The sequence below is a fragment of the Coregonus clupeaformis genome, chromosome 33, assembly GCF_020615455.1.
Source record: "Coregonus clupeaformis isolate EN_2021a chromosome 33, ASM2061545v1, whole genome shotgun sequence".
Classification (NCBI taxonomy): domain Eukaryota; kingdom Metazoa; phylum Chordata; class Actinopteri; order Salmoniformes; family Salmonidae; genus Coregonus; species Coregonus clupeaformis.
Window position 1 is genome coordinate 1,905,899 of NC_059224.1, and position 24,455 is coordinate 1,930,353.

Consider the following 24,455-nt stretch of genomic DNA (forward strand, 5'->3'; position numbering starts at 1 on the left):
TATACAATTCTGCAGTTAGCTTAGCTAGCTAGATTGTTTACCAGTTGCTAGGGACTCTCCTAAAATAAGCTAGCTAGCAAACAATAACATAGCTAGTCAACAACACAACAGAAAGACAAAAGGACAGAAGACAAAGGACATCAAAGTAAAACAGTTCTCTAAAGACACTAGAGACAATAATAAAAGAAACAACGCTGTTTTGGAAAAGGCAGGCTTCTATTGCATCATCTCAGAAGCTGAGGAAAAAGTAGAGGAGGGAGATGGAGGAAAGCCCCAACACCACCAACGGTCTCTGTGACCCAGCAAGAAGCCCTCCGTGTCCCTCATGTTTTTTTGGTATTAAGTTCATTTTCATGGCAAACAGGGACTTTGCAATTAATTGCAATTCATCTGATCACTCTTCATAACATTCTGGAGTATATGCAAATTGCCATCATAAAAACTGAGGCAGCAGACTTTGTGAAAATTAATATTTGTGTCATTCTCAAAATGTTTGACCACAACTGTACATACATACATACATACATACATTTATGTACGTATGTATGTATGTATGTTTTTGTATAATAATAAAAATAAAAAACTACTTCACTTAAACCAGTGAATATCACTTATTATAAATGAGATCATTAACTATCAGCTCTTGGAATATCCAGGGCCTGGACTCTTCACATGTTGGTTCTAAAACAACAAATCCAGAATGTCTTAAAAACATCAAGGGACAGGACATCAGAATCCTACTGGAAACATGGTGTCGTGGAGACATTGATACTCAGTGTCCCTCAGGCTATAGAGAAAGTTTACTACCATCAATCAAACGTAGAAATGTTAAACGGGGCCGAGACTCAGGTGGAATCAACATTTGGCATAAGCAGGACTTAGCATTGAATGAAATGAAAAAAGGTACTAACCACATCTGGCTAAAACTTAACAAAAGGTACAATCTATTGTGACAATGATGTATACAGTGGGGAGAACAAGTATTTGATACACTGCCGATTTTGTAGGTTTTCCTACTTACAAAGCATGTAGAGGTCTGTAATGTTTATCATCGGTACACTTCAACTGTGAGAGACGGAATCTAAAACAAAAATCCAGAAAATCACATTGTATGATTTAAGTAATTAATTAGCATTTTATTGCATGACATAAGTATTTGATCACCTACCAACCAGTAAGAATTCCGTCTCTCACAGACCTGTTAGTTTTTCTTTAAGAAGCCCACCTGTTCTCCACTCATTACCTGTATTAACGGCACCTGTTTGAACTCGTTACCTGTATAAAAGACACCTGTCCACACACTCAAACAGACACCAACCTCTACACAATGGCCAATACCAGAGAGCTGTGTAAGGACATCAAGGATACAATTGTAGACCTGCACAAGGCTGGGATGGGCTACAGGACAGTAGGCAAGCAGCTTGGTGAGAAGGCAACAACTGTTGGCGCAATTATTAGAAAATGGAAGAAGTTCAAGATGACGGTCAATCACCCTTGGTCTGGGGCTCCATGCAAGATCTCACCTCGTAGGGCATCAATGATCATGAGGAAGGTGAGGGATCAGCCCAGAACTACACGGCAGGACCTGGTCAATGACCTGAAGAGAGCTGGGACCACAGTCTCAAAGAAAACCATTAGTAACACACTACGCCGTCATGGATAAAAATCCTGCAGCGCACGCAAGGTCCCCCTGCTCAAGCCAGCGCATGTCCAGGCCCGTCTGAAGTTTGCCAATGACCATCTGGATGATCCAGAGGAGGAATGGAAGAAGGTCATGTGGTCTGATGAGACAAAAATAGAGCTTTTTGGTCTAAACTCCACTCGCCATGTTTGGAGGAAGAAGAAGGATGAGTACAACCCCAAGAACACCATCCCAACCGTGAAGCATGGAGGTGGAAACATCATTCTTTGGGGATGCTTTTCTGCAAAGGGGACAGGACGACTGCACCGTATTGAGGGGAGGATGGATGGGGCCATGTATCGCGAGATCTTGGCCAACAACCTCCTTCCCTCAGTAAGAGCATTGAAGATGGGTCGTGGCTGGGTCTTCCTGCATGACAACGACCCGAAACACACAGCCAGGGCAACTAAGGAGTAGCTCCGTAAGAAACATCTCAAGGTCCTGGAGTGGCCTGCCCAGTCTCCAGACCTGAACCCAATAGAAAATCTTTGGAGGGAGCTGAAAGTTCGTATTGTCCAGCGACAGCCCCAAAACCTGAAGGATCTGGAGAAGGTCTGTATGGAGGAGTGGGCCAAAATCCCTGCTGCAGTGTGTGCAAACCTGGTCAAGACCTACAGGAAATGTATGATCTCTGTAATTGCAAACAAAGGTTTCTGTACCAAATATTAAGTTCTGCTTTTCTGATGTATCAAATACTTATGTCATGCAATAAAATGCAAATTAATTACTTAAAAAACATACAATGTGATTTTCTGGATTTTTGTTTTAGATTCCGTCTCTCACAGTTGAAGTGTACATATGATAAAAATTACAGACCTCTACATGCTTTGTAAGTAGGAAAACCTGCAAAATCGGCAGTGTATCAAATACTTGTTCTCCCCACTGTATACATGTGCAGCTTATGCTCCTAATTCAGATTCATCATATTATGATGATCAGTTTTTTGACAATCTCCATACAGAAATCATTCAATTTCCGGCAGAGGGTAAAATGTGCTTCTTTGTGGAGATTTCAATGCGAGAACAGGTTCTGAGCCTGACTAAACTGATGCGGGAGGTAACCACCACATATTGGGACACCCCTCCTTGTACAGTTGCCCAATTATAAATAATAGAAACAGTCCTGACCAAATACTGAACAAAAACAGGAAGGAGTTAGTGCATCTCTGTAGAGCCTTAGGCCTGTACATGCTTAATGGTAGAATCAGACTCTTTAGGTCGGTTTACTTACTGCTCAGCTCTTGGGACAAGTGTAGTGGATTATGCCATCACTGACATTGACCCCTCCTCCATTAGTGCATTCACTGTCAGACCACAGACACCATTGTCAGATCACAGTCAGATCAACGTGTTTCTGAAGAAATTAACCGGCAATACTCATTCAAAAAAACAGGCCAAAAAAACTCTACAACATTAACCAAATTGTACAGATGGGCTCCAAACAGTGCAGAGAAATTCATTGTAACATTGAACTAAAATGATTAACTCTATACAGGTCTTCAATATCTAACAATACCAACACAATACGGAAGGTGTCAATTTGGCTACTTGAAACATCAATTGCTTGTTCCAAAAAGCAGCATCAAAAGCAAATTTGAGAAAACCAAAGAAATACAACATCAGAAACAAAACACAAAACGTTTCTGAAAAATGGTTTGATAACGAATGTAAAACAATTAGAAAACACCTAAGACAAATGTCAAATGAAAAATATAAGCAGCAAAACAACCCAAATCTACGCTATGAATACTTTGAAACTCTGAAACAGAATAAACAAACTTAAACGCAAGAAATTGAATTATCCCAATAAGACACTCAGTTCTGGGACATGTGGAACAATTTAAGCACGACAAAGCCACAAGAATGAGCCATACAAGACGAAGGAATTTGAAAAACTTATTTTGATAATCTATACAAAAACATCCCACAAAAAGACTTAAAACATACCCAATTACAAATTCAAGAAAAATTGAACATCCTTGAATCAGTCATTAAAAACAACCAAAATCCATTAGATTATCAAATAACCCAACAAGAACTAAATGAAAAGCTAAAATCTATAAAAACCAAAGAAGGCTTGTGGTCTAGATAACGTCAGAAATGAAATGCTGAAAAACCTAAGTTGCAAAATGCTGTGCTTAAATTGTTCAACATGGTAGTAACTTCTGGATGCTTTCCTGATGTCTGGAACCAGGGGCCCATCTCCTCTATCCACAACAGTGGAGACAAACCAGACCCCAATAATTACAGGGGAATATGCGTAAACAGCAACTTGGGAAAGGTTTTCTGTTGCATTTTGAATTCAAGAATTCAAACCTTTCTTCAAGAAAAAATTTAATAAGTTAATGTCAAATTGGCTTTCTCCCCAAACATTGCACTACTGGACCATACATACACTTTACACACACACAAATTAATAAACACGTCCACCCAAAAAAATATTTGCTTGCTTTGTTGACTTAAAAAAAGCATTCGATTATATTTGGCACAAAGGTCTATTCTTCAAAATTCTCCAAAGTGGGATTGGTGGTAAGGTGTATGACTTAATCAAATGTATGTACACAGAAAACAAGTGTGTAATAAAAATCTTAAACCAAAGAACATAATTATTTTCGCAACGTCAAGGTGTGAGACAAGGCTGCAGTTTGAGTCCAACCCTTTTCAACATTTATAAATGAATTAGCAGACATGTTGGACCATTCTGCAGCCCCAGGACTCACACTATTTGACACAGAGGTAAACTATCTGCTATATGCTGATGGGTTCTGAAATATCCTTACTCATGTCACAGAGGGAGCGAGACGAAGGCAGGACGTGTCAATACTGTCAGAACATGTTATTGTTAGACATCATATTATTATTATTATAATTATTATATTATTATTATATTACATCAGGGATCCTATGGGAAGGATGAGGGTCACAGACTGGTACAAGTCAACAGGACAGCTCAGTGTGGAGGATGGAGGAATTCAGACAGAGGTCAGCTCAGTGTGGAGGATGGGGGAATTCAGACAGAGGTCAGCTCAGTGTGGAGGATGGAGGAATTCAGACAGAGGACAGCTCAGTGTGGAGGATGGAGGAATTCAGACCGAGGTCAGCTCAGTGTGGAGGATGGAGGAATTCAGACCGAGGTCAGCTCAGTGTGGAGGATGGAGGAATTCAGACCGAGGTCAGCTCAGTGTGGAGGATGGATGAATTCAGACAGAGGTCAGCTCAGTGTGGAGGATGGAGGAATTCAGACAGAGGTCAGCTCAGTGTGGAGGATGGAGGAATTCAGACCGAGGTCAGCTCAGTGTGGAGGATGGAGGAATTCAGACAGAGGTCAGCTCAGTGTGGAGGATGGAGGAATTCAGACAGAGGTCAGCTCAGTGTGGAGGATGGAGGAATTCAGACAGAGGACAGCTCAGTGTGGAGGATGGAGGAATTCAGACCGAGGTCAGCTCAGTGTGGAGGATGGAGGAATTCAGACCGAGGTCAGCTCAGTGTGGAGGATGGAGGAATTCAGACAGAGGTCAGCTCAGTGTGGAGGATGGAGGAATTCAGACAGAGGACAGCTCAGTGTGGAGGATGGAGGAATTCAGACAGAGGTCAGCTCAGTGTGGAGGATGGAGGAATTCAGACAGAGGACAGCTCAGTGTGGAGGATGGAGGAATTCAGACAGAGGACAGCTCAGTGTGGAGGATGGAGGAATTCAGACAGAGGACAGCTCAGTGTGGAGGATGGAGGAATTCAGACAGAGGACAGCTCAGTGTGGAGGATGGAGGAATTCAGACAGAGGACAGCTCAGTGTGGAGGATGGAGGAATTCAGACAGAGGACAGCTCAGTGTGGAGGATGGAGGAATTCAGACAGAGGACAGCTCAGTGTGGAGGATGGAGGAATTCAGACAGAGGACAGCTCAGTGTGGAGGATGGAGGAATTCAGACAGAGGACAGCTCAGTGTGGAGGATGGAGGAATTCAGACCGAGGTCAGCTCAGTGTGGAGGATGGAGGAATTCAGACAGAGGTCAGCTCAGTGTGGAGGATGGAGGAATTCAGACAGAGGACAGCTCAGTGTGGAGGATGGAGGAATTCAGACAGAGGTCAGCTCAGTGTGGAGGATGGAGGAATTCAGACAGAGGTCAGCTCAGTGTGGAGGATGGAGGAATTCAGACAGAGGTCAGCTCAGTGTGGAGGATGGAGGAATTCAGACAGAGGACAGCTCAGTGTGGAGGATGGAGGAATTCAGACAGAGGTCAGCTCAGTGTGGAGGATGGAGGAATTCAGACAGAGGTCAGCTCAGTGTGGAGGATGGGGGAATTCAGACAGAGGTCAGCTCAGTGTGGAGGATGGAGGAATTCAGACAGAGGACAGCTCAGTGTGGAGGATGGAGGAATTCAGACCGAGGTCAGCTCAGTGTGGAGGATGGAGGAATTCAGACAGAGGTCAGCTCAGTGTGGAGGATGGAGGAATTCAGACAGAGGACAGCTCAGTGTGGAGGATGGAGGAATTCAGACAGAGGACAGCTCAGTGTGGAGGATGGAGGAATTCAGACAGAGGACAGCTCAGTGTGGAGGATGGAGGAATTCAGACAGAGGACAGCTCAGTGTGGAGGATGGAGGAATTCAGACAGAGGACAGCTCAGTGTGGAGGATGGAGGAATTCAGACAGAGGACAGCTCAGTGTGGAGGATGGAGGAATTCAGACAGAGGACAGCTCAGTGTGGAGGGTGGAGGAATTCAGACAGAGGTCAGCTCAGTGTGGAGGATGGAGGAATTCAGACAGAGGTCAGCTCAGTGTGGAGGATGGAGGAATTCAGACAGAGGTCAGCTCAGTGTGGAGGATGGAGGAATTCAGACAGAGGACAGCTCAGTGTGGAGGATGGAGGAATTCAGACAGAGGTCAGCTCAGTGTGGAGGATGGAGGAATTCAGACAGAGGTCAGCTCAGTGTGGAGGATGGAGGAATTCAGACAGAGGACAGCTCAGTGTGGAGGATGGAGGAATTCAGACCGAGGTCAGCTCAGTGTGGAGGATGGAGGAATTCAGACCGAGGTCAGCTCAGTGTGGAGGATGGAGGAATTCAGACAGAGGACAGCTCAGTGTGGAGGATGGAGGAATTCAGACAGAGGACAGCTCAGTGTGGAGGATGGAGGAATTCAGACAGAGGACAGCTCAGTGTGGAGGATGGAGGAATTCAGACAGAGGACAGCTCAGTGTGGAGGATGGAGGAATTCAGACAGAGGACAGCTCAGTGTGGAGGATGGAGGAATTCAGACAGAGGACAGCTCAGTGTGGAGGATGGAGGAATTCAGACAGAGGTCAGCTCAGTGTGGAGGATGGAGGAATTCAGACAGAGGACAGCTCAGTGTGGAGGATGGAGGAATTCAGACAGAGGTCAGCTCAGTGTGGAGGATGGAGGAATTCAGACAGAGGTCAGCTCAGTGTGGAGGATGGAGGAATTCAGACAGAGGTCAGCTCAGTGTGGAGGATGGAGGAATTCAGACAGAGGTCAGCTCAGTGTGGAGGATGGAGGAATTCAGACAGAGGTCAGCTCAGTGTGGAGGATGGAGGAATTCAGACAGAGGACAGATGAAGTGAGAAAGAACAGTCACCACTAAAGTTCTGCCTAGCAACAGAGATGTATTGGCTGACCAAATGTGCAAGGAGGAGACTCAGCATAGGAAGGGTTAAATACCAGTGCTTGTGTGAATATGTTTGTCTTATGCAGTTGTGTGACCCAGTGGGTGAATAAACTTGGTTGAGCTTTACTAATCGTCCGTGAGTTTTACTCCGTTTGTTTAGAACCTCACAATGGAGATGATTTGGTTCCAACCAAACAAGGTCTTCAAAAGAACCTTAATATTCTAGAGCAATATTGCCATAATTGGGCCCTGGCAGTAAAAATAAAATGTCAGAAAAACAAATATAAATTAAACAACACCATTATTGAACACACAAAAAATTACTCATACCTTGGTCTGACCATATCTGCATCGGGAAACTTTAATATGGCAGTGAATGCACTCAAAGAAAAAGTCTGCAGAGCATTGTATGCAATCAAAATGCAATAAAAAAGAAATTATTCTAAATCAACATCCAAATTAGAATTTGGACCAGAATATTTGACAGCGTAATCCTTACAACAGCTCTTTACGGAAGTGAGATTTGGAGGTTAGGGTTAGTTACTCAATAAACTGGACTTTAAAATGTGGGACAAACATCCAACTGAAGCCCTCCATGCAGAATACGGTCGGAAAATCCTACAAGTCCAAAGAAATACACCAACTAACAGAATTGGGCCGCTTTCCAGTGGTAATGAAAATACAGTGCAAATTCAAGTCTCCAATTTAAAGCACTTCAAACCCAAACGCTGAGCCCTCTCAGGACTCATATTTACAACATTGGAAAAACTAAACAAAATCCCAAAGCTGACTAAATTGCTATCTGGCCCTAAACAGAGAATATGAATTGGCTGATTATCTCTACTCTGTCAGAGATACGAAGCAGAGACTGATCCTTACCAAGTACAGGCTGAGTGACCATCAATTGGCAATAGAAACCGGCAGACATAAAAAGACATGGCTACCCAAAGAGGAGCATCTATGTGGTCCCTGCACAACAGGGGAGGTAGAAAAACAGAGATGCACTTTCTCCTTTACTGTGAGAAATATTCCTCACCAAGATATTTATTATTCACAGAAATTACTACACTTATTCAAAATTTTAACTTATTAAACCCAGAGAAAAAAAAAAAAATCCTCTGCATTATCATTAACAGCAGACTCGTACATTTCTTCAGTGAAAACAATGTACTGAGCAAATGTCAAATTGGCTTTTTTGCCAAATTACCATACGACAGACCACGTATTCACCCTGCACACCCTAATTGACAAAACCAACAAACAAAACTAAGGCAAATTCTTCTCATGCTTTGTTGATTTCAAAAAAAGCTTTTGACTCAATTTGGCATGAGGGTCTGCTATACAAATTGATGGAAAACGGTGTTGGGGGGAAAACATATGACTTTATAAAACTCATGTACACAAACAACAAGAGCGCGGTTAAAACTGGCAAAAAACAGACACTTCTTTCCACAGGGCCGTGGGGTGAGACAGGGATGTAGCTTAAGCCCCACCCTCTTCAACATACAGTGCCTTCGGAAAGTATTCAGACCCCTTGACTTTTCCCACATTTTGTTACGTTAGAGCCTTATTCTAACATGGATAAAATAAATACAAATTCTCAGCAATCTACACACAACACCCCATAATGACTAAGCAAAAACAGGTTTTTAGAAAAAACAGAAATACCTTATTTACATAGGTATTCAGACCCTTTGCTGTGAGACTCGAAATTGAGCTCAGGTGCATCCTGTTTCCATTGATCATCCTTGAGATGTTTCTACAACTTGATTGGAGACCACCTGAGGTAAATTCAATTGATTGGGCATGATTTGGAAAGGTACACACCTGTCTATATAAGGTCCCACAGTTGACAGTGCATGTCAGAGCTAAAACCAAGCCATACGGTCTAAGGAATTGTCCTTAGAGCTCTGAGACAGGATTGTGTCGAGGCACATATCTGGTGAAGGGTACCAAAAAATGTCTGCATCATTGAATGTCCTTAAGAACACAGTGGCCTCCATTCTTAAATGGAAGAAGTTTGGAACCACCAAGACTCTCCCTAGATCTGGCCACATGGCCAAACTGAGCAATCGGGGGAGAAGGGTCCTTGGTCAGGAAGGTGACCACGAACCCGATGGTCACTCTGACAGAGCTCCTCTGTGGAGATGGGAGAACCTTCCAGAAGGACAACCATCTCTGCAGCACTCCACCAATCAGGACTTTATGGTATAGTGGCCAGACGGAAGCCACTCCTCAGTAAAAGGCACATGACAGCCCGCTTGGAGTTTGCCAAAAGGCATCTAAAGACTCTCAGACCATGAGAAACAAGATTCTCTGGTCTGATGAAATCAAGATTGAACTCTTTGGCCTGAATGCCAAGCATCACGTCTGGAGGAAACCTGGCACCATCCCTACGGTGAAGCATGGAGGTGGCAGCATCATGCTGTGGGGATGTTTTTCAGCGGCAGGGACTGGGAGACTAGTCAGGATCGAGGGAAAGATGAAAGGAGCGAGGTACAGAGAGATCCTTGATGAAAACCTGCTTCAGAGCGCTCAGGACCTCAGACTGGGCCGAAGGTTCACCTTCCAACAGGACAATGATCCTAAGCACACAGAAAAGACAACGCAGGAGTGGCTTTGGGACAAGTCTCTGAATGTCCTTGAGTGCCCCAGTCAGAGCCCGGACTTGAACCTGATCAAACATCTCTGGAGAGACCTGAAAATAGCTGTGCAGCAACGCTCCCCATCCAACCTGACAAGAAGAATGGGAGAAACTCCCCAGATACAGGAGTGCCAAGCTTGTAGCGTCATACCCAAGAAGAATCTATGCTGTAATCGCTGCCAAAGGTGCTTCAACAAAGTACTGAGTAAAGGGTCTGAATACTTCTGTAAAAGTGATATTTCACCTTTTTTTTTTTTTTATATAAATTAGCAAATATTTCTATAAACCTATTTTTGCTTTGACATTATGGGGTATTGTGTGTAGATTGATGAGGGGAGAAAACACGATTTAATCGATTTTAGAATAAGGCTTTAACGTAACAAAATGTGGGAAAAAATCAAGGGGTCTGAATACTTTCCAAAGGCAGTGTATATATATACCAACGAATTGGAAAGGGCACTAGAACAGTCTGCAGCACCCGGCCTCACCCTACTAGAATCTGAAGTCAAATGTCTACTGTTTGCTGATGATCTGGTGCTTCTGTCCCCAACCAAGGAGGGCCTACAGCAGCACCTAGATCTTCTGCACAGATTCTGTCAGACCTGGGCCCTGACAGTAAAAAAGGTCCAGTTGCCAGGGCCACAAATACAAATTCCATCTAGACACCGTTGCCCTAGAGCACACAAAACACGATACATACCTCGGCCTAAACATCAGCGCCACAGGTAATTTCCACAAAGCTGTGAACGATCTGAGAGACAAGGCAAGAAGGGCCTTCTACACCATCAAAAGGAACACAAAATGTGACATCCCAATCAGGATCTGGCTGAAAATACTTGAATCAGTTATAGAGTATTTCCCACAGATTACACAGACCCACAAAGAATTCGAAAACAAATCCAATTTTGATAAACTCCCATATCTACTGGGTGAAATACCACAGTGAGCAATCACTGCAGCAAGATTTTTGACCCGTTGCCACAGGAAAAGGGCAACCAGTGAAGAACAAACACCTTTTGTACTTTAACTATTTGCACATTGTTACAACACTGTATATAGACATAATATGACATTTGAAATGTCTTTATTATTTTGTAACTTTTGTGAGTGTAATGTTTACTGTTAATATTTTATTTCACTTTTATTTATTATCTATTTCACTTGCTTTGGCAATGTTAAAATATGTTTCCCATGACAATAAAGCCCTTTGAATTGATTTGAGAGACACACACCGAGAGAGGAGGGATAGACTGATATGTTATCTGACAGTGTGTGTGTGATGTGTTTTGTTTGGGTGTAAATTTAGAAGCACCAGTTACTTTGTTTCATTTCTTAACTGTTTGACAACGTCAGCCTTTATGTTGTGTGTGTGTGTGTGTGTGTGTGTGTGTGTGTGTGTGTGTGTGTGTGTGTGTGTGTGTGTGTGTGTGTGTGTGTGTGTGTGTGTGTGCGATTCCAGAAGACAAGAGAAGCGTGCTGAAAACAGAGAAATAGACCCTTGAATGGAGAAGTAGGATTACAATTTGATATTCACACACATGCTTTGAATCTACACTGACTCTTAGGTGTGTGTGTGTGTGTGTGTGTGTGTGTGTGTGTGTGTGTGTGTGTGTGTGTGTGTGTGTGTGTGTGTGTGTGTGCAGTCAAAGCAAAAAATGTCACAACATATACCCAATACACAGAAAACTAGTAAGGAATGGAATTTAAGAATATATATATATATATATGGACAAGCAATGACAGAGCGGCATGGACTAAGATACAGTAGAATATTATAGAATAGAATGCAGTATATACATATGAGATGAGTAGTGCAAGATATGTAAACATTATTAAAGTGACTAGTGTTCCATTTCTTAAAGTGGCCAGTGATTTCAATAGGCAGCAGCAGCCTCTAATGTGCTAGTGATGGCTACAGTGAGGGAAAAAAGTATTTGATCCCCTGCTGATTTTGAACATTTGCCCACTGACAAAGACATGATCAGTCTATAATTTTAATGGTAGGTTTATTTGAACAGTGAGAGACAGAATAATAACAAAAAAATCCAGAAAAACGCATGTCAAAAATGTTATAAATTGATTTGCATTTTAATGAGGGAAATAAGTATTTGACCCCTCTGCAAAACATCACTTAGTACTTGGTGGCAAAACCCTTGTTGGCAATCACAGAGGTCAGACGTTTCTTGTAGTTGGCCACCAGGTTTGCACACATCTCAGGAGGGATTTGGTCCCACTCCTCTTTGCAGATCTTCTCCAAGTCATTAAGGTTTCGAGGCTGACGTTTGGCAACTCGAACCTTCAGCTCCCTCCACAGATTTTCTATGGGATTATGGTCTGGAGACTGGCTAGGCCACTCCAGGACCTTAATGTGCTTCTTCTTGAGCCACTCCTTTGTTGCCTTGGCCGTGTGTTTTGGGTCATTGTCATGCTGGAATACCCATCCACGACCCATTTTCAATGCCCTGGCTGAGGGAAGGAGGTTCTCACCCAAGATTTGACGGGACATGGCCCCGTCCATCGTCCCTTTGATGCGGTGAAGTTGTCCTGTCCCCTTAGCAGAAAAATACCCCTAAAGCATAATGTTTCCACCTCCATGTTTGACGGTGGGGATGGTGTTCTTGGGGTCATAGGCAGCATTCCTCCTCCTCCAAACACAGCGAGTTGAGTTGATGCCAAAGAGCTCCATTTTGGTCTCAACTGACCACAACACTTTCACCCAGTTCTCCTCTGACTCATTCAGATGTTCATTGGCAAACTTCAGACGGGCCTGTATATGTGCTTTCTTGAGCAGAGGAACCTTGCGGGCGCTGCAGGATTTCAGTCCTTCACGGCGTAGTGTGTTACCAATTGTTTTCTTGGTGACTATGTTCCCAGCTGCCTTGAGATCATTGACAAGATACTCCCGTGTAGTTCTGGGCTGATTCCTCACTGTTCTCATGATCATTGCAACTCCACGAGGTGAGATCTTGCATGGAGCCCCAGGCCGAGGGAGATTGACAGTTCTTTTGTGTTTCTTCCATTTGCGAATAATCGCACCAGCTGTTGTCACCTTCTCACCAAGCTTCTTGGCGATGGTCTTGTAGCCCATTCCAGCCTTGTGTAGGTCTACAATCTTGTCCCTGACATCCTTGGAGAGCTCTTTGGTCTTGGCCATGGTGGAGAGTTTGGAATCTGATTGATTGATTGCTTCTGTGGACAGGTGTCTTTTATACAGTTAACAAGCTGAGATTAGGAGTACTCCCTTTAAGAGTGTGCTCCTAATCTCAGCTCGTTACCTGTATAAAAGACACCTGGGAGCCAGAAATCTTTCTGATTGAGAGGGGGTCAAATACTTATTTCCCTCATTAAAATGCAAATCAATTTATAACATTTTTGACATGCGTTTTTCTGGATTTTTTTGTTGTTATTCTGTCTCTCACTGTTCAAATAAACATTCCATTAAAATTATAGACGGATCATTTCTTTCTCAGTGGGCAAACGTACAAAATCAGCAGGGGATCAAATACTTTTTTCCCTCACTGTATAGGGGTAAGGTGACTATATACAGGGTCAGTTCCAGTACCATATTTACAATGTGCAGGGATACTGGAGTGATGGAGGTATATATATATATAGGGGTCAGGTGTCTAGGCAACAGGATATATGATAAACAGAGTAGCAGCAGCTTGTATGTGAGTGGGTGTGTGGGCGTGTAAAGTCAGTATAAAAGTGTGTGCATGTTGTGTGTGTAAGCAAATTAAGTGAGTGTGTGTGTGTTGGAGTGACAGTGTGCATGAGTGTGTAATGCCCTGTGAGTGTGTATTGAGACAGTGGAAAAAATAAAATACAAAGTTAACTCAGATAGCCCTGTAGCCCTAGTTATTTATTTAGTTAGCTATTTAGTTAGCTATTTAGTTAGCTATTTAGTTAGCTATTTATCAGTCTGATGGCTTGGGGGTAGAAGCTGTTCAGGAGCCTGTTGGTGTCAGACTTGATGCTCCGGTACCGCTTGCAGTGCGGAAGCAGAGAGAACAGTCTATGGCTTGGGTGGCTGGTATCTTTAACGATTTTCCGGCCCTTCCTTCCACACCGCCTGATATAGAGGTCCTGCATGACAGCATTTTGGATTTGAATCAGTACCTCGGCAGCCACCTCTCACAACGAGTGACCATTGAAATGCAGCACAGGATATGCTGTTCCAGCACTGCCTTTGAAAAACGGTCAAAAAGTGCTCAAAAACCACGACCTCAGGACCAACATAAAACAATTTCTGTGTACAAGGCTATTATAACTACAACCCTTCTGGCTATTATATTCAGGCTATTATAACTACAACCCTTCTGGCTATTATATTCAGGCTATTATAACTACAACCCTTCTGGCTATTATATTCAGGCTATTATAACTACAACCCTTCTGGCTATTATATTCAGGCTATTATAACTACAACCCTTCTGGCTATTATATTCAGGCTATTATAACTGCAACCCTTCTGGCTATTATATTCAGGCTATTATAACTGCAACCCTTCTGGCTATTATATTCAGGCTATTATAACTGCAACCCTTCTGGCTATTATATTCAGGCTATTATAACTGCAACCCTTCTGGCTATTATATTCAGGCTATTATAACTGCAACCCTTCTGGCTATTATATTCAGGCTATTATAACTGCAACCCTTCTGGCTATTATATTCAGGCTATTATAACTGCAACCCTTCTGGCTATTATATTCAGGCTATTATAACTGCAACCCTTCTGGCTATTATATTCAGGCTATTATAACTACAACCCTTCTGGCTATTATATTCAGGCTATTATAACTACAACCCTTCTGGCTATTATATTCAGGCTATTATAACTACAACCCTTCTGGCTATTATATTCAGGCTATTATAACTACAACCCTTCTGGCTATTATATTCAGGCTATTATAACTACAACCCTTCTGGCTATTATATTCAGGCTATTATAACTACAACCCTTCTGGCTATTATATTCAGGCTATTATAACTACAACCCTTCTGGCTATTATATTCAGGCTATTATAACTACAACCCTTCTGGCTATTATATTCAGGCTATTATAACTACAACCCTTCTGGCTATTATATTCAGGCTATTATAACTACAACCCTTCTGGCTATTATATTCAGGCTATTATAACTACAACCCTTCTGGCTATTATATTCAGGCTATTATAACTACAACCCTTCTGGCTATTATATTCAGGCTATTATAACTACAACCCTTCTGGCTATTATATTCAGGCTATTATAACTACAACCCTTCTGGCTATTATATTCAGGCTATTATAACTACAACCCTTCTGGCTATTATATTCAGGCTATTATAACTACAACCCTTCTGGCTATTATATTCAGGCTATTATAACTGCAACCCTTCTGGCTATTATATTCAGGCTATTATAACTGCAACCCTTCTGGCTATTATATTCAGGCTATTATAACTGCAACCCTTCTGGCTATTATATTCAGGCTATTATAACTGCAACCCTTCTGGCTATTATATTCAGGCTATTATAACTACAACCCTTCTGGCTATTATATTCAGGCTATTATAACTACAACCCTTCTGGCTATTATATTCAGGCTATTATTCAGAGAGAACAGTCTATGGCTTGGGTGGCTGGTATCTTTAACGATTTTCCGGCCCTTCCTTCCACACCGCCTGATATAGAGGTCCTGCATGACAGCATTTTGGATTTGAATCAGTACCTCGGCAGCCACCTCTCACAACGAGTGACCATTGAAATGCAGCACAGGATATGCTGTTCCAGCACTGCCTTTGAAAAACGGTCAAAAAGTGCTCAAAAACCACGACCTCAGGACCAGCATAAAACGATTTATGTGTACAAGGCTATTATAACTATTATAACTACAACCCTTCTGGCTATTATATTCAGGCTATTATAACTACAACCCTTCTGGCTATTATATTCAGGCTATTATAACTACAACCCTTCTGGCTATTATATTCAGGCTATTATAACTACAACCCTTCTGGCTATTATATTCAGGCTATTATAACTACAACCCTTCTGGCTATTATATTCAGGCTATTATAACTACAACCCTTCTGGCTATTATATTCAGGCTATTATAACTACAACCCTTCTGGCTATTATATTCAGGCTATTATAACTACAACCCTTCTGGCTATTATATTCAGGCTATTATAACTACAACCCTTCTGGCTATTATATTCAGGCTATTATAACTACAACCCTTCTGGCTATTATATTCAGGCTATTATAACTACAACCCTTCTGGCTATTATATTCAGGCTATTATAACTACAACCCTTCTGGCTATTATATTCAGGCTATTATAACTACAACCCTTCTGGCTATTATATTCAGGCTATTATAACTACAACCCTTCTGGCTATTATATTCAGGCTATTATAACTACAACCCTTCTGGCTATTATATTCAGGCTATTATAACTACAACCCTTCTGGCTATTATATTCAGGCTATTATAACTACAACCCTTCTGGCTATTATATTCAGGCTATTATAACTACAACCCTTCTGGCTATTATATTCAGGCTATTATAACTACAACCCTTCTGGCTATTATATTCAGGCTATTATAACTACAACCCTTCTGGCTATTATATTCAGGCTATTATAACTACAACCCTTCTGGCTATTATATTCAGGCTATTATAACTACAACCCTTCTGGCTATTATATTCAGGCTATTATAACTACAACCCTTCTGGCTATTATATTCAGGCTATTATAACTACAACCCTTCTGGCTATTATATTCAGGCTATTATAACTACAACCCTTCTGGCTATTATATTCAGGCTATTATAACTACAACCCTTCTGGCTATTATATTCAGGCTATTATAACTGCAACCCTTCTGGCTATTATATTCAGGCTATTATAACTGCAACCCTTCTGGCTATTATATTCAGGCTATTATAACTGCAACCCTTCTGGCTATTATATTCAGGCTATTATAACTACAACCCTTCTGGCTATTATATTCAGGCTATTATAACTACAACCCTTCTGGCTATTATATTCAGGCTATTATAACTACAACCCTTCTGGCTATTATATTCAGGCTATTATAACTACAACCCTTCTGGCTATTATATTCAGGCTATTATAACTACAACCCTTCTGGCTATTATATTCAGGCTATTATAACTACAACCCTTCTGGCTATTATATTCAGGCTATTATAACTACAACCCTTCTGGCTATTATATTCAGGCTATTATAACTACAACCCTTCTGGCTATTATATTCAGGCTATTATAACTACAACCCTTCTGGCTATTATATTCAGGCTATTATAACTACAACCCTTCTGGCTATTATATTCAGGCTATTATAACTACAACCCTTCTGGCTATTATATTCAGGCTATTATAACTACAACCCTTCTGGCTATTATATTCAGGCTATTATAACTACAACCCTTCTGGCTATTATATTCAGGCTATTATAACTACAACCCTTCTGGCTATTATATTCAGGCTATTATAACTACAACCCTTCTGGCTATTATATTCAGGCTATTATAACTACAACCCTTCTGGCTATTATATTCAGGCTATTATAACTACAACCCTTCTGGCTATTATATTCAGGCTATTATAACTACAACCCTTCTGGCTATTATATTCAGGCTATTATAACTACAACCCTTCTGGCTATTATATTCAGGCTATTATAACTACAACCCTTCTGGCTATTATATTCAGGCTATTATAACTACAACCCTTCTGGCTATTATATTCAGGCTATTATAACTACAACCCTTCTGGCTATTATATTCAGGCTATTATAACTACAACCCTTCTGGCTATTATATTCAGGCTATTATAACTACAACCCTTCTGGCTATTATATTCAGGCTATTATAACTACAACCCTTCTGGCTATTATATTCAGGCTATTATAACTACAACCCTTCTGGCTATTATATTCAGGCTATTATAACTACAACCCTTCTGGCTATTATATTCAGGCTATTATAACTACAACCCTTCTGGCTATTATATTCAGGCTATTATAACTACAACCCTTCTGGCTATTATATTCAGGCTATTATAACTACAACCCTTCTGGCTATTATATTCAGGCTATTATAACTACAACCCTTCTGGCTATTATATTCAGGCTATTATAACTACAACCCTTCTGGCTATTATATTCAGGCTATTATAACTACAACCCTTCTGGCTATTATATTCAGGCTATTATAACTACAACCCTTCTGGCTATTATATTCAGGCTATTATAACTACAACCCTTCTCTACGGCGGGGAGACGTGGACAACATACAAGGTCAACATCCCCAGACTAACATCAGTGTCCTGGTCAACATCCCCAGACTAACATCAGTGTCCTGGTCAACATCCCCAGACTAACATCAGTGTCCTGGTCCTGGTCAACATCCCCAGACTAACATCAGTGTCCTGGTCAACATCCCCAGACTAACATCAGTGTCCTGGTCCTGGTCAACATCCCCAGACTAACATCAGTGTCCTGGTCCTGGTCAACATCCCCAGACTAACATCAGTGTCCTGGTCCTGGTCAACATCCCCAGACTAACATCAGTGTCCTGGTCAACATCCCCAGACTAACATCAGTGTCCTGGTCAACATCCCCAGACTAACATCAGTGTCCTGGTCCTGGTCAACATCCCCAGACTAACATCAGTGTCCTGGTCCTGGTCAACATCCCCAGACTAACATCAGTGTCCTGGTCAACATCCCCAGACTAACATCAGTGTCATGGTCCTGGTCAACATCCCCAGAATAACATCAGTGTCCTGGTCAACATCCCCAGACTAACATCAGTGTCCTGGTCAACATCCCCAGAATAACATCAGTGTCCTGGTCCTGGTCAACATCCCCAGACTAACATCTGTGTCCTGGTCCTGGCCAACATCCCCAGACTAACATCAGTGTCCTGGCCAACATCCCCAGACTAACATCAGTGTCATGGTCCTGGTCAACATCCCCAGAATAACATCAGTGTCCTGGTCAACATCCCCAGACTAACATCAGTGTCCTGGTCAACATCCCCAGAATAACATCAGTGTCCTGGTCCTGGTCAACATCCCCAGACTAACATCTGTGTCCTGGTCCTGGCCAACATCCCCAGACTAACATCAGTGTCCTGGTCAACATCCCCAGACTAACATCAGTGTCCTGGTCAACATCCCCAGACTAACATCAGTGTCCTGGTCAACATCCCCAGACTAACATCAGTGTCCTGGTCCTGGCCAACATCCCCAGACTAACATCAGTGTCCTGGTCCTGGTCAACATCCCCAGACTAACATCAGTGTCCTGGTCCTGGTCAACATCCCCAGACTAACATCAGTGTCCTGGTCAACATCCCCAGAATAACATCAGTGTCCTGGTCCAGGTCAACATCCCCAGACTAACATCCTGGTCCTGGCCAGACTAACATCCTGGTCCTGGCCAGAGGGGAAAGGTCACAAGGAGGACAAAGACACTCTGAAAACAAAGCTAAAAAAATGTTTTCACACACAACAAATTGGGAACTCTAAACACCTGGTGACAACTCACACACCAATCAACAAATACGACAACTCACACACCAATCAACAAATACGACAACTCACACACCAATCAACATCCGACAACTCGCACACCAATCAACAAATACGACAACTCACACACCAATCAACATCCGACAACTCACACACCAATCAACATCCGACAACTCACACACCAATCAACATCCAACTACGAGTACACCCGCACCACTCTGTCCAACCAAAAGAGACAGAACTGCAAAGTGTGTGTCTGTGTGTGCGTGTGTGTGTGTGTGTGTCTGTGTGTGTGTGTGTGTCTCTCACCAGGCCTCAGGCAGCAGGATGGTGTACTCGTGTGGTGAGGTGGTTTCTGGGAAGTTGTAGAGGATAGCCAATCGGTGTTGGAGAAGCTCTGCTCCATGATAGGTGAACAGGATGTCCAGCGCCTGGACGTTACTCTCCTAGAAGAAGAGAGGAAGCCAGGCCAGAGACAGGAACAGAGATGGATTTTTAGAAACCCATTTAGCTACTGAACATACATAGCAAAATCAAATGCCCCCCCCAAAAAAATATTTAAAAAAATAGATTAGGTAGATGGGAAAATATATATATATATAAGACCAGAAAAGTTGATATATGTGAGGCCAGAGAGAGTGAGAGAGAGAGACAGAGACAGAGAGAGAGACAGAGACACAGAGAGACACAGAGAGAGAGAGAGACAGAGACACAGAGAGAGAGAGAGACAGAGACACAGAGAGACAGAGAGACCACTGAGACACAGAGACAGAGACAGAGACACAGAGAGAGAGAGAGACAGAGACACAGAGAGACACACAGAGAGACAGAGAGAGCCACAGAGAGACAGAGAGACAGAGAGAGACACAGAGAGAGAAACACAGAGACACAGAGAGACAGAGAGAAAGGGTATAGAAGAACAGTTTACCCTGGCGTAGGTTCTTGCTGACAGAATGATATTCTGGTTCCGGAACTTCTTAAAGAACTCAGAGTCATATTTCTGTTCTGCAGCATCGGGACCGCCTAATATATCCTAGAGAGAGATGGGGAGGTAGAGGAAGGAAGGGGGGAGAGAGGGAGGAGGAAGAGGAAGGGAGACAGATAGAGACTATTGTTTTGAACCTAAACCACAGAAATAACAACACTTAACACTATGGACCACAAAGCTTTACTATCTTGTCCTGGAATATACAAGGTCTGAGGTCATCAGCCTTCACCAGATTTCACCCAAGAAATCGGAAATACAGACATCGTCATCCTACAAGAAACATGGTATAGAGGAGACGGACCCACTGGTTGCCCTCTAGGTTACAGAGAGCTAGTAGTCCCATCCACCAAACTACCAGGTGTGAAACAGGGAAGGGACTCAGGGGGTATGCTAATTTGGTATAGAGCCGACTTCACCCCCTCCAATAAATTAATCAAAACAAGAACATTTTACATTTGGTTAGATATTCAAAAGGAAATGATCTCAACAGAGAAATGTCCTCCTGTGTGCTACCTACACCCCCCCCAATAGAATCCCCATCCTTTAACGATGACAGCTTCTCCGTCCTGGAGGGGGAGATCAACCCTTCTCCCTCTGTCACGAACTCAGATACCTGCTGCGCCTCAACCTGTCGTTTCGGCCAGTTTTACTTTTGCTTTATGTTGATTTGTTTATAAGTGTTTGTGTCAACACCTGCTACCAACTTGCTAGCTAGCTAGGTTACAATGTCACCCGCTTCGCCTGGAATAGCTAGCGAACGTTTCCAGCGCTGTAGAAGCTGTGTTTATTACCAGGACAATATTGGCAATCCGGAGTTCCAACGCACCATTTGTTTACTAGTGAAGGATTACAGGAATGAGGTGGCTTAGCAAGCAAATCTAAATTCTGCGTGAACTTATGGGGGAACTTCAGAACAGCTGAAGATGGATTTTACAGAACTGATTGGGTCACTGCTTGACACCAACAACCGGCCCATAATATCATTGAACGGTCCAGCAGACTTTTAGCCCTCCATAACTGGCTATGAGACTATTGCAGCTCTGTGGGTGTAACATTTATTGACAATTTTGATACCTTCTGGTAGCAAAGCTCGTTTTATAAGGATGGGATCCACCCAAATCATTTGGGTTCCTGGATCCTTTCACAGCATTATAAGGCTGCATTGAGACAATGACTTATCAATGACCCAAGCCCAGCTCAGCTAATCCCTACCATTGTGACGCTGAGTTGTCATAATGCTTCAGCAAATGTACATAATCCTAGGGGGCGTTGGAAGACACAATGTACAGTGGGGAAAAAAAGTATTTAGTCAGCCAACAATTGTGCAAGTTCTCCCACTTAAAAAAGATGAGAGAGGCCTGTAATTTTCATCATAGGTACACGTCAACTATGACAGACAAATTGAGAAAAATAAATCCAGAAAATCACATTGTAGGATTTTTATGAATTTATTTGCAAATTATGGTGGAAAATAAGTATTTGGTCACATACAAACAAGCAAGATTTCTGGCTCTCACAGACCTGTAACTTCTTCTTTAAGAGGCTCCTCTGTCCTCCACTCGTTACCTGTATTAATGGCACCTGTTTGAACTTGTTATCAGTATAAAAGACACCTGTCCACAACCTCAAACAGTCACACTCCAAACTCCACTATGGCCAAGACCAAAGAGCTGTCAAAGGACACCAGAAACAAAATTGTAGACCTGCACCAGGCTGGGAAGACTGAATCTGCAATAGGTAAGCAGCTTGGTTTGAAGAAATCAACTGTGGGAGCAATTATTAGGAAATGGAAGACATACAAGACCACTGATAATCTCCCTCGATCTGGGACTCCACGCAAGATCTCACCCCGTGGGGTCAAAATGATCACAAGAACGGTGAGCAAAAATCCCAGAACCACACGGGGGGACCTAGTGAATGACCTGCAGAGAGCTGGGACCAAAGTAACAAAGCCTACCATCAGTAACACACTACGCCGCCAGGGACTCAAATCCTGCAGTGCAAGACGTGTCCCCCTGCTTAAGCCAGTACATGTCCAGGCCCGTCTGAAGTTTGCTAGAGTGCATTTGGATGATCCAGAAGAGCATTGGGAGAATGTCATATGGTCAGATGAAACCAAAATATCACTTTTTGGTAAAAACTCAACTCGTCGTGTTTGGAGGACAAAGAATGCTGAGTTGCATCCAAAGAACACCATACCTACTGTGAAGCATGGGGGTGGAAACATCATGCTGTGGGGCTGTTTTTCTGCAAAGGGACCAGGACGACTGATCTCGTGTAAAGGAAAGAATGAATGGGGCCATGTATCGTGAGATTTTGAGTGAAAACCTCCTTCCATCAGCAAGGGCATTGAAGATGAAACGTGGCTGGGTCTTTCAGCATGACAATGATCCCAAACACACCGCCCGGGGCAACGAAGGAGTGGCTTCGTAAGAAGCATTTCAAGGTCCTGGAGTGGCCTAGCCAGTCTCCAGATCTCAACCCCATAGAAAATCTTTGGAGGGAGTTGAAAGTCTGTGTTGCCCAGCGACAGCCCCAAAACATCACTGCTCTAGAGGAGATCTGCATGGAGGAATGGGCCAAAATACCAGCAACAGTGTGTGAAAACCTTGTGAAGACTTACAGAAAGCGTTTGACCTGTGTCATTGCCAACAAAGGGTATATAACAAAGTATTGAGAAACTTTTGTTATTGACCAAATACTTATTTTCCACCATAATTTGCAAATAAATTCATAAAAAATCCTCCAATGTGATTTTCTGGATTTTTTTTCCTCATTTTGTCTGTCATAGTTGACGTGTACCTATGATGAAAATTACAGGCCTCTCTCATCTTTTTAAGTGGGAGAACTTGCACAATTGGTGGCTGACTAAATACTTTTTTTCCCCACTGTAAATAACCTAATTTATGTCCCTCTTACTGCCCTGAATGTGTCTGCTGATCCCACAGCTATTGTATGTAGTAATCAAGTGCCTATGAACCAGAGTTATACTGTTAGCACTGAGGTGGTTTGCCCTAGTAGGAAGTCCACTGTGTGCAGCTCACTCTGCACTAACATAAATAACATGAGCATGTCTACGTCTGCTAAGCTTCCTAGTAAAGCAATGAAAACAATCAAGCATCCCAGAAAAGTGCTAAAAAATAGCCCACGTTAACATATGTAGCTTAAGAAACAAGGTCCATGAAATCAATAATTTGCTAGTAACAGATGACATTCATATTCTGACAATCTCTGAAACTCACGTAGATAACTTTGATGATTCAGTGGTACCAATACAAGGTTATAACATCTACAGAAAAGACAAATGCCAAATTTGGAGGTGTAGCCGTTTATATTCACAACCACTTTCCTGTAAAGCTTAGAGAGGATCTCATGTTAAATACTGTTGAAGTAATATGGCTACAGGTTCATCTGCCTCACCTAAAGCCCATTCTGGTGGGAAGCTGCTATAGACCACCAAGTGCTAACAGTCAGTATCTGGATAACCTGTGAAATGCTTGATAATGTATGTGATATCAACAGAGGTATAACCTGTGAAATGCTTGATAATGTATGTGATATCAACAGAGGTATAACCTGTGAAATGCTTGATAATGTATGTGATATCAACAGAGGTACATTTCCTTGGCTTTCATCAGGCTGCCCACTCAAGAAAAAGCTTCAAACTGAAAACGAGTGCCTGCAACCTGGTTCAGGTTATGAGTTAACCTACCAGGGTAGTTACAAACAGCACAGGAATAAAATCATCAACATGTATTGATCACATCTTTACTAATGCTGCAGAAATTTGCTTTAAAGCAGTATCCAGATCCATCGGATGTAGTGATCACAATATAGTAGCCATATCAAGGAAAACCAAAGTTCCAAAATACTGGGGCTAATATAGTGTATAAGAGGTCATACAAGACATTTTGCAGTGATTCTCATGTTGATGATATAAAGAATAATTGGTCTGTGGTGTGTAATGAG

General features: G+C 42.3%; 2 protein-coding genes across 2 annotated transcripts in view; one reads left to right on the forward strand and one right to left on the reverse strand.

Annotated features, from left to right (window-relative positions):
- Positions 1-24,455, forward strand: part of snx17 (sorting nexin 17) — a 649,426-nt gene that overhangs the window by 103,873 nt on the left and 521,098 nt on the right. The gene's annotated exons all lie outside the window — the stretch shown is intronic.
- The window catches only part of LOC121548470 (neuroblastoma-amplified sequence-like), a 100,448-nt gene continuing 96,431 nt past the window's right edge, over positions 20,439-24,455 (reverse strand). The window contains exon 19 of the mRNA XM_045210113.1: positions 20,439-20,531. Coding sequence (XP_045066048.1) covers positions 20,522-20,531 — 10 coding nt within the window. The 3' untranslated portion in view covers positions 20,439-20,521. The remainder of the gene's footprint in view (positions 20,532-24,455) is intronic.